Source organism: Neomonachus schauinslandi, chromosome 7, assembly GCF_002201575.2.
Source record: "Neomonachus schauinslandi chromosome 7, ASM220157v2, whole genome shotgun sequence".
Classification (NCBI taxonomy): domain Eukaryota; kingdom Metazoa; phylum Chordata; class Mammalia; order Carnivora; family Phocidae; genus Neomonachus; species Neomonachus schauinslandi.
The window spans coordinates 38758477-38773287 of record NC_058409.1 but is presented as its reverse complement, the minus strand read 5'-3'; the positions used below and the strand labels follow the sequence as shown (position 1 = coordinate 38773287).

General features: G+C 34.9%; 1 protein-coding gene across 6 annotated transcripts in view; it reads left to right on the top strand.

Moving 5' to 3' along the window:
• IL6ST (interleukin 6 cytokine family signal transducer) overlaps positions 1–14811 on the top strand; it is a 54155-nt gene that overhangs the window by 28266 nt on the left and 11078 nt on the right. For 3 of the 6 annotated variants that reach the window (XM_021701752.1, XM_021701754.1, XM_021701753.1), the window contains 9 exons: positions 3798–3964; positions 4503–4657; positions 6416–6575; positions 8465–8547; positions 9207–9417; positions 9904–10086; positions 12166–12267; positions 12444–12590; positions 12921–13061. In XM_021701752.1, coding sequence (XP_021557427.1) covers positions 3798–3964; positions 4503–4657; positions 6416–6575; positions 8465–8547; positions 9207–9417; positions 9904–10086; positions 12166–12267; positions 12444–12590; positions 12921–13061 — 1349 coding nt within the window. Of the gene's footprint in view, positions 1–3797; positions 3965–4502; positions 4658–6415; positions 6576–6707; positions 6922–8464; positions 8548–9206; positions 9418–9903; positions 10087–12165; positions 12268–12443; positions 12591–12920; positions 13062–14811 lie in introns of those variants that run through there. The other 3 variants (XM_021701755.1, XM_044916775.1, XM_044916776.1) reach the window with 3 other exon arrangements.

Below are 14811 nucleotides of genomic sequence, written 5' to 3'. Positions count from 1 at the left end.
ATATATCTTCTTTGGAGAAATGTCTGTTCAGGTCTTCTACCATTTTTTTATTTGGGTTGTTTTTTTGCTGTTGAGTTGTAGGAGTTCTTTATATATTATGAATGTTAACCCCTTATCAGATCTATGGCTTCCAAATATTTTTTCCTATTCTGTAGGTTGTCTTTTCACTTTGTTAATGGTTTCTATGCAGATTTTTATTTTTAAATTTTTTTTATTTGACGGAGCAAGAGAGCACAAGTAGGGGGAGTAGCAAAGGGAGACCCCAACATGGGGCTCGAGCCCAGGACTCTGGGATCATGACCTGAGCCAAAGGCAGACAGATGCTCAACTGATTGAGCTGGGCAGGTGCCCCACATCTTTAGTTTCATGTAGTTCTACTTGTCTCTTTTTTATTTTTGCTTGTGCTTTGAGTGTCATATCCAAAAAATCAGTACTATGACCCATGTCACAGAGCTTTAGTCCTGTATTTTCTTCTAGGAGTTTCATGGTTTGAAGTCATACATTTAAGTCTTTAATCTATTTTGAGTTCATTTTTGTGAAAGGTGTAAGATAGGGGATAATTTTATTCTTTTGTAGGTGAATATCCAATTATCCCAGCACTATTCCATCAGGAATTCCCCTGGCTCCCTTGTCAAATATTAGTTGGCAAAATTAGTTGAATTGTGCTTGGGTTATTTTCAGGCTTTCAGTTCTCTTCCACTGGTATGTTTGTTTATATGCTAGAACCATGCTGTTTTGATGACTTAAACTTCATAGTATAGCTTGAAATCAGGAAGTGTGATGTTTCCAGCTTTATTCTTTTTTGTCAGGATATTTTTGACTATTCAGTCCTTTGTGTTTCCGCATAAATTTTAGGAGTCTTTTTCTCTACTTTTGTAAAAAATTGCGATTGGAAGCTTGATAAGGATTGCATTGAATCTGTAGGTGGCTTGTGACGTTTTAACGGTATTCATTCTTTGAATTCGTGAGCACATTTATTATGTCTTTGAGTTCTTTCATCAGTGTCTTGTAGTTTTGAGAGTAGAGGTCTTTTACCTTCCTAGTTAAATTTATTCTTGTTTTATAGTTCTTGATGCTGTTGTAAGTGGGATAGATTTCTTTTCAGAAAATTCATTGTAAGTGTATAGAAGCACTACTGATTTTTGTATTTTAATTTTGTATTGTGCAACTTTACTGAATTCATCCATTAGATCTAACAGATCTTTTGGTTGAGAGCTTTTGTTTTTCTGATACTAAGATTGAGAGGTGGTTTCAGGTGCTGTCAGGCTGATACATTTGTTATAAATTTTCCTTTTTTTTTTTTTTCCCCAAAGATAGGTTTTGTTTATTGGACTTGGCTTTTACATGACTGACACACTCTGCATACACTAGTACAAATTGATCTAAAATAGTTCTTACCAGCAGTTCTTATCAAATAAAAGCTGAAGGAACTTTGCAGTGAATGCTTATACAGACCCATCACCTAGATCCTACAATTAACATTTTACTGTGTTTGCTTCATCACATATATGTTTATCTATGCATCCTTCTCTCCACCTGTCCATCTTTTTATTTATGTATTTCAGAGTGACTTGCAGGCATTAGTATACTTCACCCTTAAACACCTCGGTGTTTACATTATTAATTAGATGTAATCAGACATTTACATATACATGTTTGGGTTTTGGTAGAATTTATGTGCATCTTTAAATATACTTAGATACCTTAAGTGTATCAGTCAGTGACTTTTGACTAGTACAGTTATGTAACTCAGACCCTTATCAAGATATAAAACATTACTCATACCCCCAGAAAGTTCACTTCTGCTGCTGCCCGGTCAGTCCTATCCACCACCGTATCTCACCCCATCCCACAAGGCAACTACTGAAATGATTTTCTTCACTATAAATTTTTGCTTGTTCTGAATGTCATGTAAATGTAATGATACAGTATGTATTCTTCTGTGAAAGGTTATGACTCAGCAGAATGTTTTGGGGATTTAACCGTGTTGCATCCCATTAGTTTTTCATTTAAAGGTTTGAGCCATCAGCGATCATTATTTGTACCTGAGGTACAAAATAGTGGTATTCTATCTTTTTTTTAAAACCTGATATACTTAAAACTTTCAACTGTTGGTTACCCTGAGGGACAGTTCATATAGAGAAGCAAAATGGTATTAATGTTTTCACTTTCTAACCAATTTTATAAAGAGTTAGTTCCCTAGCATCCTCCAAAGGATGAGGGGTTTTTTCCCTTCATTATGAATTCATATTGAAATATATTTGATGTGTTTCAGTCCATTACCGTTGTTTTTCTTTATACTTATGTTGTCCCATCCTTGGTTAGTAGGAACTACTCAGGTTGGCTCTCCCTTTTGACTTCACTCATTAGTCTTTGACAGCTTTCTTCCTTTCTGGTATGACATGATTTTCCAGATTCACCTTAGTATATATGTCCTGCCCCAGACCTAGAATCACCCATTTCCCATGTAGCCGTGGTTCCATTTAGTAGGAACTACTGTTTAGAGACTACAGTCTGGGTGCTAGGGGAGCTTGTTATTTCTAGGCTTTTACAGCAGAAACAGCTAGGAAACGTTTTTAGGGTAAAATACATCATGCACTAATACTGATATTTCCAGTTTAAAATCCGGACTACCTGTTTTTACTTAATTTCATCCATCTAACATCTACATCTTTCTTCTGTGCTGAAAACCTTGGTCTCCAGCAGCACCAATATAATAACTCATTTGCTTTATCTCAGTAAGCATAGCCGCTGCAGAATAGCAATGCCAGTATCAGTACCAACAATGTGAATACTAAAAAGAATTTTAAAGATTGTTTTTCTTCCACTAAGGATATAGTTAAATTACTGTTTTAAAGCTACTTAAATTTTAAAGCTACTTAAAGGGGCGCCTGTGCCAGGCGCAGTCAGTTCATCGTCTGCCTTCGGCTCAGTTCATGATCCCGGGCTCCGAATCTGAATCAGGCTCCCTGCCCAGCAAGGAGTCTGCTTCTCCCTCTCCCGTTCCCCCTGATTCTGCTCTTTCCCTCTCTGTCAAGTAAATGAATAAAATCTTAAAAAAAGACACTTAAAATAGTTTTCTGTGTGTTACAGCACCAACTCAATACAAGAGTTCATATGTTTCATTTTGCTTTTGAGTTTTAGGAATTTTTAAAGTGAGATATAATTGATATACAGTATCCTGTTTGTTTCAGGTATACATCGTAGTAATTCATAAAAGTTACCTGCTTTGTTGTGTTTTGACTTACCCTTTTATTTTAAAAAATGTGTGTGTGTGTGTCTATGTCTTTTTAATTGATGCGTAATTTAAATATAAGTGAGTAAATAGTATTATCACTTGAAACTTTTTTGGTGATAGAAATCAGAAAGTGTTTGCCTGGGTTTGACTGGAAAGAGGCTAAGGGGATTTTCTGGGGTTGACAGAAATACTTATCCCTGTCCTCCTGTCACCTCCTAACATATTGTGCTTAGAAAAATCATACTGTGCTTAAAGAAGGACATTGCAGGTACAGTAAGGATTCTGTTTCAGGAATGGAAAGAAGATCACAGGAAATTATTTTTGGAGAAGGGTCATTGGGGATAGAGTATAGTATTCTAAATGTAATGTTCTTGGAGTAAAAATTTGAAAATAATATGTTTTAAGATATAGATCAAACTCAGTTTTAAAGGAAAGCATGATAGTTTTTAAGAAATTTTATTTTAAGCTGTAACAGTCTGGGTCTCATCAAGTAACCTTTTTCACTCTTAATTTTTTAAAATCTGTTTTTAATGACCAGTTCTTCCATTTTTGTATTTAGGGCAACAGAGAAGTTTGCTGATTGTAAAACAAAACGTGACACTCCCACCTCATGTACTGTTGATTATTCTCCTGTGTATTTTGTCAACATTGAAGTCTGGGTAGAAGCAGAGAATGCCCTTGGGAAGGTTACATCAGATCATATAAATTTTGATCCTGTAGATAAAGGTAGTTATAAACCTGAATTTGAGAATTTATTAGGATATATGCAGTGGCTTATTAATTTAGTTTTTAGATTTTAATTAATATAGAAATAAGCACTTATTATTTTAGTGATTTTTACAAATTTATTTTAACAACAACTTTAAAAATAATCTGGAAAAATCTTAATAATCCAACTATACTACAGTGGTTTGCACTTTGAGTGTTATCTGCTAGTATTTATGCAATTATCAAACATTTTACAACATAGCAATTATAGTACACGTTTTTTTTATTGTCTTTTTCTTTACATATATCATAAATATTTTGATAACCTAAAAAGATTAACAAGCATATAATAACTTGACAAAGAAAACTAAAATTTCTTTAGAAACCTTTCCTCTCCATTATAATAGTATGACATCACATTGTTTTCAAAAAAATTAGTTCATTTGGTAAGAATAAATAAATATTGTGAAATAAAATATAAGTAGTATGTTTGAGTTTGTGTAAGAAGTTGTAAAAATAAACCATGATAAACATTTGGATTTATTTTGTTCTTCAGTGAAACCCAATCCGCCACATAATTTATCCGTAAGCAACTCAGAGGAACTGTCCAGTATCTTAAAATTGACATGGATCAACTCAAGTATTCAGGGTTTTATAAGACTGAAATACAACATTCAATATAGGACCAGAGATGCCTCAATTTGGAGCCAGGTAAATTGCAAGTTACTGTTTATGCTAATAGTCTTACAACCCTTAGTCTTGAACCTAAAAGTCTCAATATCCTAAGGTTGTGGTTATATGAAATATTTTGCTTGACTCATCTTCTTGATCTGTATTTCATGCAAGGTCAAACAGGAAGACATTCAGATAGAAAATACAGTTTTGCTGAGTGCGGTAGCTTTTAAGTGAAGTATGGAAGTGATACCAGGTGATAAGGAATAGTATTTTTGATGGGAGGTGAAAGGAACACAAAAAATAAGCAAATTAAGTGGGGAGTATATGAAGAGATTATTTGGCTAAGGTAGAGCAGGAGTTGGCAAACTAAATCTGCAGGCCAATTTCAGCCTGCCATCTGTCTGTATAAATAAAGTTATACTGGAACACAGCCACACTCGTTTTTTTTTTTTTTTATTGTCTTTGGCTATTTTGTGTTGCAGTGGACAAGTTGAGTAGTTGGAACAGAGACTATCCGGCCCACAGCCTAAAATATTTAGTATCTAGCCCTTTTAAGAAATCGTGTCAACTTCTTAGTAGAGGAAGGAGTTGTTGGGGAACTTATAAGACTGAAAAGGAACAGAACAGTGTACCCAGAGATGATGCTGTCACCAAAAGAAGTACTTGGAACTTTTAAAAAGACAATCACCATAGCTTTGTGCTCCACAAAGTATTCTTTGTTAAAACTTCATTTGTCACAAACACTATGCTTTTGCTTTCTCTTGTTGCAGTAATGAGCTCATAAGGGATTTGAGCCCATGATCTTAATACTCTCCATTCCACTTATCTGAAGGGCTGCTCAAAATAAAGTTAGAAAAAGCAACAAATGAAAATGGATTAATGCTTCATGTTGTACAGAGATGATACATACCTGAACTTCAAAATAGTTTTTTGATATCATAGACTCTTAATTCATTGATAACAAAAAAAATTGACACCTACTTTGTATTCAGTATTAAAATCTCAGAGTAGTAGGATCAGTTATTTATATTCTCTGTTTTCCTGAAAACCAAGTTTATATACAATGATACCTTTTGTTTTTCTTGATTGAGTTGGGTATCTTCCTTTTTCCTATCCAGAGCTGCACTCTGCTCTGCTCTACTCTACTCTTTGTCTTGGAATGCTGACCTGTATGGATTTCACCTGTGGGTTCACATTCTCTCTGGTTTCCTAGTGAATGTGGTTAATGGGAGCAGGGGGTCTGGCAAAAGAGACAAGTGAGATCAGCATATTTATTTTCCCTCCTTCCTCCCTGGAGCTGCCCATGTCTCTCAGCCTAAGATCACTGCACCTCTCAAATTAACCCCATCTGACCCTCTTCTCCCAGTTTCTGGTACCTCCCCTCATCCCTTTTGGCCTAGGAGTAATAACAGCTACAAGCCCCTGAGTAATGACCACTATCTAAAGAGGTTCCCCTACACTCTGCCCATACTTCCTTTTGTGTAAACCCTTCTTGAATTAAATTCTTCTTGGAGTATACCATCTTTTTCCTGCTGAGACCCTAAGTGTTACAGGCCCCATGGAAGAAAAAAAATAAATAAATGAAGGATTAATAATAGATGTTTTCCATACTTCCCAAATCTATTTACTTCATTAACTTAGACTGCTTTTTGATTTGCATTTATATCTCTCCAGAGCTTGAGTTTAATTTATTAGTCTTGTTTCATTAAATCAGTTTCTAAAATCTTTGAGAATTTAGGACAGTTAGAGTAAATACCATTGGGTTTTTTATTGGTTGATCTGCTTTGATTTCAGATTCCTCCTGAAGATACAGCATCCACCCGATCTTCATTCACTGTCCAGGACCTTAAACCTTTTACAGAATATGTGTTTAGGATTCGTTGTATGAAGGAAGATGGTAAAGGATTCTGGAGTGACTGGAGTGAAGAAGCAAGCGGTATTACATATGAAGATAGTGAGTAATTAAGATATATGAGGAAGGTTTTGGAATTAATGGCTATGAATTGTGTCTGGTTTTAATAATACCTCGTTGCTTCTTGTGACCATTTTATTCAAACTTGTATTTTACACTTTTATTCTCTTTAAGGACATCAGGATATAAAGTGTGCATTATTGATGGTATAAATCTATTTGATTCCTAATAAAATTACCATGGAATGACCATGAGAAAACCACTGACCTAACAGTTAAGTCCAGAACATTTTATTAAAGGACAGTGGTTCAGAGATATCCCTAAATAGAAAATCATATCCTGACTCATTAAAATGATACTAACAAAATATACCATAGTCCCTCACTGTCAGAAATATGTTTGTACTATTATTTGTTTGTTTCTGCCAGCACTTAATAAAGCCCTGGAAAAGAATCCTGGAGTTTTGGTTTATTTTCATTTTCCTTTTTTTCCCCCCCACGATCATATAGGGCATATAGTACAGAATCCAAAAGTCATAAAAGGGTATATGGGGTCCAAGGTAAGATCCCTGCCCATAGCAGTTAACATCAGTAATTTCTTTTGTAGCAGTCAAGAAATAGTCCTGTAGCATCCAGATTTTATTTTTGAACAGTTTTCTTCCATAGTTTCACCCTTCAGGTGTCAATGGCTTTAAAACCTCCTGTACCACCCCTGTCCCTTCACTTCCAGCTCCACTAGAGGTTTGGATAGTGAAATGAGAGAGGCAGAAAAGTAAACTACCTTTCTCCACTAAGAATTTTCTCTTACTCTCATAAATGACATGAAAGAAAGCAATACTGCTATTGCTGATTTGGGGGTCTTCAACTGGATTTCTTTGTCTTGGCCAGGAATTCTTAAACTGGGATCCTTGGGGCCTTGAAAGCTGGTGGGTCATTTGCGGAAGGGAGGCAAGAGGAGGGTGGTTCCTGAACTACTCTTTAAGCATGGGCAAAATATTATGGTTAGTGCCTGTGTGCGTTTTCTGGGGAGATGGTACATAGCCTTTGTCAAAAAGATACCTGGAAAATTATGAACCATTAGATTAAGCATTTCTTCAACTTAATCACCAATGAATGATTCCTCTAGGTTCTTCTTATGTTAGGAAGTCTTTCTGGCCTGTAACATTTGCATTATAGTTTCTTGGTCTTCATTTTGTATACTCATGTATGTGGATCTGTTTGAACCCCCTGTACTGGCACTTTGTCCCCAGGCTTGCCTCTCTTCTCTCTTTTGACCTCTATAATTACCTCTTTCTAATCATCATATCACTGCTTAGATTTTATTCAGATCCTTTTTTATTCTATTGAACCATATCTTATAATTGCACTTAAAAAAATTTTGAAAAATCAGCTGATTCTATAGGAATTTTTAAAACCTAATAGCATTTGATACTTAGTTTTATAAAGTGGATTTTCATTTTTCACATTGTTGGTGATTATGACAATAGCACTGTGAATTCATTTTTATTATATCCTATCAACAGTCATCCTAACATAAGGTAATAAACTTAGCCCACATTTACTCCCATTTATTTTGTTTTATATTCTTACATATATACATTTAGGAGTTTTAAGTATATATTTAAATAAAATTTTTCAGTTTGATTTTTAGCAGTAAGAAATGGTGATCCATCTTTGGTTATACCTTTAGGATATGTTTGTAGCTTTACAATTTAAAGATTAGAAAAGTATCCCGATATAATCTAAATTATCAAGCTATCTATCATCCTGACTAAAGGAAGACCCAGGCATAGCATGCTAGGGTGGGGAAAATGAGAGTTTAAACAGTGACTGAAGGGCAAGAATATTAAGAACAAAGGAAGAGAATAATTTCCAAGATTATATTTTATTGTTAAAAAATTTTATTTTAAAAAGTTTATATCATTTCTTTAGGACCATCCAAGGCACCAAGTTTCTGGTATAAGATAGAGCCATCCCATACTCATGGTTATAGATCTGTACAACTCATATGGAAGGTAAAAAATTGCATGTTTATGTTCTTTTATCACTTACATAGATATATTGTATATGGCACTGTGAGTGTAGTTTTTTAACTTAAATTTTTATTCATCTTAATATCAGGAAAACATTTGATAAATAGAAACACAAAGCTTTGTATATACTACATAAAAGGGCCATAAAGAGCAGGTTTTATCTCATAAATACTTCATCACAGTTCTATGAAAAGTTTTATGAGAAGGATCTTATCTGTCATTGAATTTCCCTGAGTGCCTCATAGAAAATAATTACTAAAGGTTTTGAGTGATCAAAATGTATGCCAATAATAGGAAATACAAAATTACTGTCAACTCCATAAGTCTGCAAGTGTATCATACTAAAAAAAAAAAAAAAATACTCAGGCATAAAATATAATTTAGGGTCAGATAGCCACAGTGCAGGTACTATACAGAACTAAAAGCTAATGAAATGGTGCTTTCCCTCCTAGTCAAAGCCAATGGGTTTACTCTTCATTTACTATGTAGTAGTTTTACTTAGGTAGTAAATTGTAAATGAGGCTGCAAGTACCTTTCAGTTAAACATTTAGAGGTTTGACATAACAGCAGAATTTGTGAACATGGAGAAAACTGATTAACTTTTATTAAATACATTTTTAAAATAAACTATTTTATTATAGACATTGCCTCCTTTTGAAGCCAATGGAAAAATTTTGGATTATGAAGTGACTCTCACAAGATGGAAATCACGTTTACAGAATTACACAGTTAATGACACAAAATGGACAGTAAACATCACAAATGAGCATTACATAGCAACTCTCACAGCAAGAAATCTGGTTGGCAGATCAGATGCAGCTGTTTTAACTATTCCTGCTTATGATTTTCAAGGTTTGTGTCTGTGAGATGGAGTCGACTTACGGATGGGAAAAGGTGGTTCCTAATGTAGAAGATATTCTGAGGCGTAGTACGTAATTATTCTAAGTCAACAACCAAATAATTTGTTCCATTATTACGTGGCTCACTTAAACTTGGGAGTAAACTGCTTAATTTATTTCGGCCTTTTCTGATTGCATACCTGGTTTTTTAAATATTAAGGCTCTGGGAACCATATATGAGTATGCCTTAAATATATTGCTCATTGCTTTCAAAGAGGAAAAAAAATGCCATTTACACATAGAAAACATTGGAAGAATTTTGAGAAAGGAATTTTAGTTTCAAAATAAATTGTGTATGTAAATTATAATAAAGTGCCTTTATTCATGGAAATACATATTCATATGCGCTACAAAAACTGGTTATGGAAATGTAAAATATCAAAATTTCAAATTTTTTAATGTTCATTTATCATATCGGTATTCAAACTTTGTTTTAAAGCTACTCGCCCTGTAACGGATCTTAAAGCATTTCCCAAAGATAATATGCTTTGGGTAGAATGGACTGCTCCAAATGAATCTGTAAACAAATACGTACTTGAGTGGTGTGTATTATCAGATAAATCGCCCTGTATCCCAGACTGGCAACAAGAAGATGGTACTGTACACCGCACCTATTTAAGAGGTATACCTGGCTAGAAAAAATTTTAAGTTGATATCCTTTAGACAGCTTTTTCTTTCACATATTTTTGTGTGCTTTACAGATGTTGTGGTCCCCTGAAAAGATCTTCAGTTTATCAGTTACTAGTTACATCTAGTTTGCCAGATGTGTGACTCTCACCAGGTCGCATATAACCTCATTCATTTGCAGGGTCTGTTTATGGACAAAGTGGGGCTAATAGTATCTTCTCTTTAGAGTTAAGTGTTTTGATCTCAAAGGAACACTTAAAAAACTATAAAGAGAACTATAAGGTAATATGACCTCTGCTTGTAATTAGTTGCATTTTTTCTATACCTGATTTAACTCCTCATCCTGCAATGAGAAAATATTTTCCTGTAGCATCTGAATGACTTGTTAAACCCTTAAAGCTGTTGAATAGGGGAAGCAGAATTAGAACTCAGATTTCCTTGTCTTTTAACTGGAAGTTGTAATGGACAGAAAGTAATGATGTTGTAGAGCTCCAAAATGGTGGATTGCCCTGCGTTTTAAGGTACAACTTAACTCTGTGGCTTTGAAGTGATAAAACAGCTTTAAAGAGAAAACACTCAGCTTGTATGTTTTTGTTTTATTTTAGTCAAGAAGGAGAACCATTAGAATTCAGCTATGAATAATATGATTAATTAGAGAAAAGCTGTAAACAAGGACATATCTGCCATAAAGTTTGTTTTATTTATAAAGTAGGCTGTTTGGCCCTCGTTAACCTCTTATTTAATAGACAATTTTAATAAATTTGGCTGTTTAGTTTATCAGCCTTATCAAAAGCAAGGTGGAGCTAGAGAGAAGATGCACGTTGGTAGTAACTAGACAATAGAAATGTTTTTAAGAAAGCATAGCATAATCTCCAGAGACCTTCAGGTTGCACAGGGAGCCCCAGTAGCTCATAGCTCTGATAACATCACTGTATTACAGCAGAGTTTAACACTTAATTCATCTTCTTGATAATATTGAGTCATCAAGAAAAAGTGAAATTACTCTGTTTAAGAAAGCAAAGAAGCATATATAACTTTATGAGTAATAGTTGAGGAAATAAAAGTTCTTGTTGAATGTATAAACTTCAGTATAACAAATACCTTATTTTCTGATGTGGACAGATAGAATTCTATATAAAAAGATTTTTAAAAAGGTTTTACTATTGTGTATTAAAGGAATAGATTACTTTGTTAATTTGAAGAGATTATTTAAAAATTTTTTTTTACCCTTTGGAGGAAATAGTACTAATTCTTTTCTTCCCAGTTACCTTACAAACCAGGGCCATTTCCCTAGCTCTTACCAGTGGGTCTTTAGGCAGTTTTCTGAGAATTAGTTAAGATGTGCAAACACTGATAAGCTATAAGACCAAGGATAATTTGAAATCAATGTTTTGTAAGTCCTGGATGTAAATATAATAATTACTTTTACTGATAAATATTTCCACCATATTGGCAATAAAAGTAAGCTTTTACTTTCATAAATAGCTTTACTCTATTAAGCTTGAATCCAGTACACAAAAAGCAACACTTACTTTAAAGATTTTATTTATTTATTTGACAGAGAGCAAGAGAGGGAACACAAGCAGGGAGAGTGGGAGAGGGAGAAGCAGGCCTCCTGCGGAGGAGGGAGCCTGATGTGGGATTCGATCCCAGGACCCTGGGATCATGACCTGAGCCGAAGGCAGAGGCTTAATGACTGAGCCACCCAGGCGCCCCAAGCAACGCTTACTTTAAAAGCTGCAGTTTGAAAAGAAAGTTCAATAACCATGAAATTATAGTGTAAAAATAAATAATGGAGGGCGCCTGGGTGGCTCAGTTGGTTAAGCGACTGCCTTCGGCTCAGGTCATGATCCTGGAGTCCCGGGATCGAGTCCCGCATCGGGCTCCCTGCTCGGCGGGGAGTCTGCTTCTCCCTCTGACCCTCCTCCCTCTCATGCTCTCTGTCTCTCATTCTCTCTCTCGCAAATAAATAAAAATCTTAATAAATAAATAAATAAATAAATAAATAAATAAAGGAGTTAGACTTTTTTTTTGTTACGGGGAAAAAATGTTTACTCTCCTATTCTTTCTTTAGGGAATCTAGCAGAGAGCAAATGTTATTTGATAACAGTTACTCCAATATATGCTGATGGACCAGGAAGCCCCGAGTCTATAAAAGCATACCTTAAACAAGCTCGTAAGTCCAAATTCATTTTCTTGGAAATGTGTTGAGTTTTCTATTAACAAAGACATTTTATCTTTTTAAAATAAGAATATGCCTTACAGTGTTCAAATATAATAATTAAATTTTAGTAAATTCTCGTGATATACTGAATTATAATGACTTTCAGTTATCAAATACTTTTATTCTAGCACCTTCCAAAGGACCTACTGTTCGGACAAAAAAAGTGGGGAAAAATGAAGCTGTCTTAGAGTGGGACCAACTTCCTGTTGATGTTCAGAATGGATTTATCCGGAATTATACTATATTTTATAGAACCATCATTGGAAATGAAACTGGTAATGAAACTATCAGTTATTAAGAATTACTGGTGTTTTTCTTAAGCTTTTAAATGTTAAGTCTCACCTCCTTAAGTTATATATCTTAGAGTATATTATCATCAGAAAAGAGACACCTGAGAAAATGTCTTATTGTTGCTTTCATGGTCCCATTAAAGAAATAACTGTGTTGTGCTTATGGGAGAAGAATATTATGTCAGAGATATGAAAGTTATTTCCTGAAAAATGTATTTTTTTTTCCTTTTTAATACTTTTGCAATGTCAGATAAAAGCCAAATCGAGCAGAAACATTGAGCAGTTGAATAAGCCACACTTACTGATTTCTTCTAGCTGTGAATGTGGATTCTTCCCACACAGAATATACACTGTCTTCTTTGACCAGTGACACTTTGTACATGGTACGAATGGCAGCATATACAGATGAAGGGGGAAAGGATGGCCCAGAATTCACTTTCACTACACCAAAGTTTGGTAAGAGAGAATGATGTTTGCTCTTTCCTTCTCTTTTTTTCTTTTTAAAATTTAATCAGACTAAAAACAGGCTTTGTTAATAAGCTAAAATTTTGTTAAAAATGTATCTTTGGATCATAGAAATGCATTTTTCATAAATTATGGTTTTTGTATTTATCGGATTTTGGTTGTTTCTTTAAACTATCAAAACTCACCTCTGTTATTTCATTACTGACTTCATCTATACTCTATAAATGCCAAAAGAATTTGTGTATCTTTCGAAATGGGCTCATATTTTCACTGGCAAAAATCAAGTGTGGTCTCTTTCCTCCTCCTCTTATTCTTCCTTTTTATAGGCAGGTTGCTGGAAAGATGAGTCCACACTTGCAGGCTCTACTTCCATTCCTCCAGCTCTGTCTTTGACGTGCTGAACCCAGGCCTCCAGCCCACCACGCCACTGAAATCTCCCTGATGTCACTCAGGGAAGTCCTCTTAGTTATGATCTCCAGGGCCTGCTTTTTTAGTCTTTTTTTCTGTACTTCTCAGCATTTGACTCTGTTGGCTTCTCTTCTCCATCCTTGAAACTGCTTCTTCCCTTGGTTCTTCTAAACTTCTTTTTGTAATAGCACTCTCCTGAATCTTCTCCCTCTCTGGTACTTCCTCTTTGGCCTCCTGTTCACTCTTCTTTTTAAAAATGGTTTGTATTTTCCAGAACTCTGTTCTCAGCCCTCTTTTATTATCTACCTATTCACACTACCTGTCCGTGACTTCAGCCATCCTTTCTCTCCTTCCCAAATACGTTTCTCTTTTCCCTGACACAACCATCCAAGTCTTTGCCAAAGCCAGAAATTTAGATGATAGTAAATTTCTTCCTCTTTTTGCTTACATAAGCCAAGTATAAAGTCCTATTGATCATGCCTTCTAATTACTGCTTTTGCATGCCCTTTTTTTTTTTTTTTTAAAGATTTTTCTATTTGAGAGAGCGAGAATGAGAGAGAGAGAGTACATGAGAGGGGGGAGGGTCAGAGGGAGAAGCAGGCTCCTCGCTGAGCAGCAGGGAGCCCGATGCGGGACTCGATCCCAGGACTCCGGGATCGTGACCTGAGCCGAAGGCAGTTGCTTAACCAACTGAGCCACCCAGGCGCCCTTTTGCATGCCCTTTGATAATCTCTTTCCTTGACCCTAAGCTTATCATGATTTTCTCCATCTTTTTCTGCTTTTCCTAATGGGTAACCCTATGTTAGCTCCTCACCTTCCCTTGTTTTGGCTCTTCCTTTAGCCTCCCTAACACAGACTGAAGCTGCATTCTTTCTTGTTCCTACTACATTTTGAATCAGTATAGAAATTACCTTATTTTATTGTATTTGTAACCTCCACCCCCAAGTACCAGCACCGTGATTGATAAGTAGAAACTACATATTCCTTATTGATTGAATGCTGAATGAGAAAATGAATGAATGAATAACTACATAAAATAGATAATAAAAGATCCTGAGCTTTGCTGTGATAGCTAGCCAGTAATGAACATAGTTTCTGGAATAAGATTTGTGGTGACATGTTAATAAAATATATATGTAACAAGTAATAATTGAAGTTGATCTTAAAAAAAAATAAGCTTTTAAAATACTATCCTGATTATGAAAGTAACATTCTGTAGAGCAGAAGAAAAATCCACTCCTAATCCCGCATCTAGAATAATCTCTTAACATATTTGTATATCCTTCTGGTATTATCTATGCATACATTTTCTTTTCCAAAAATTAGAGCATAC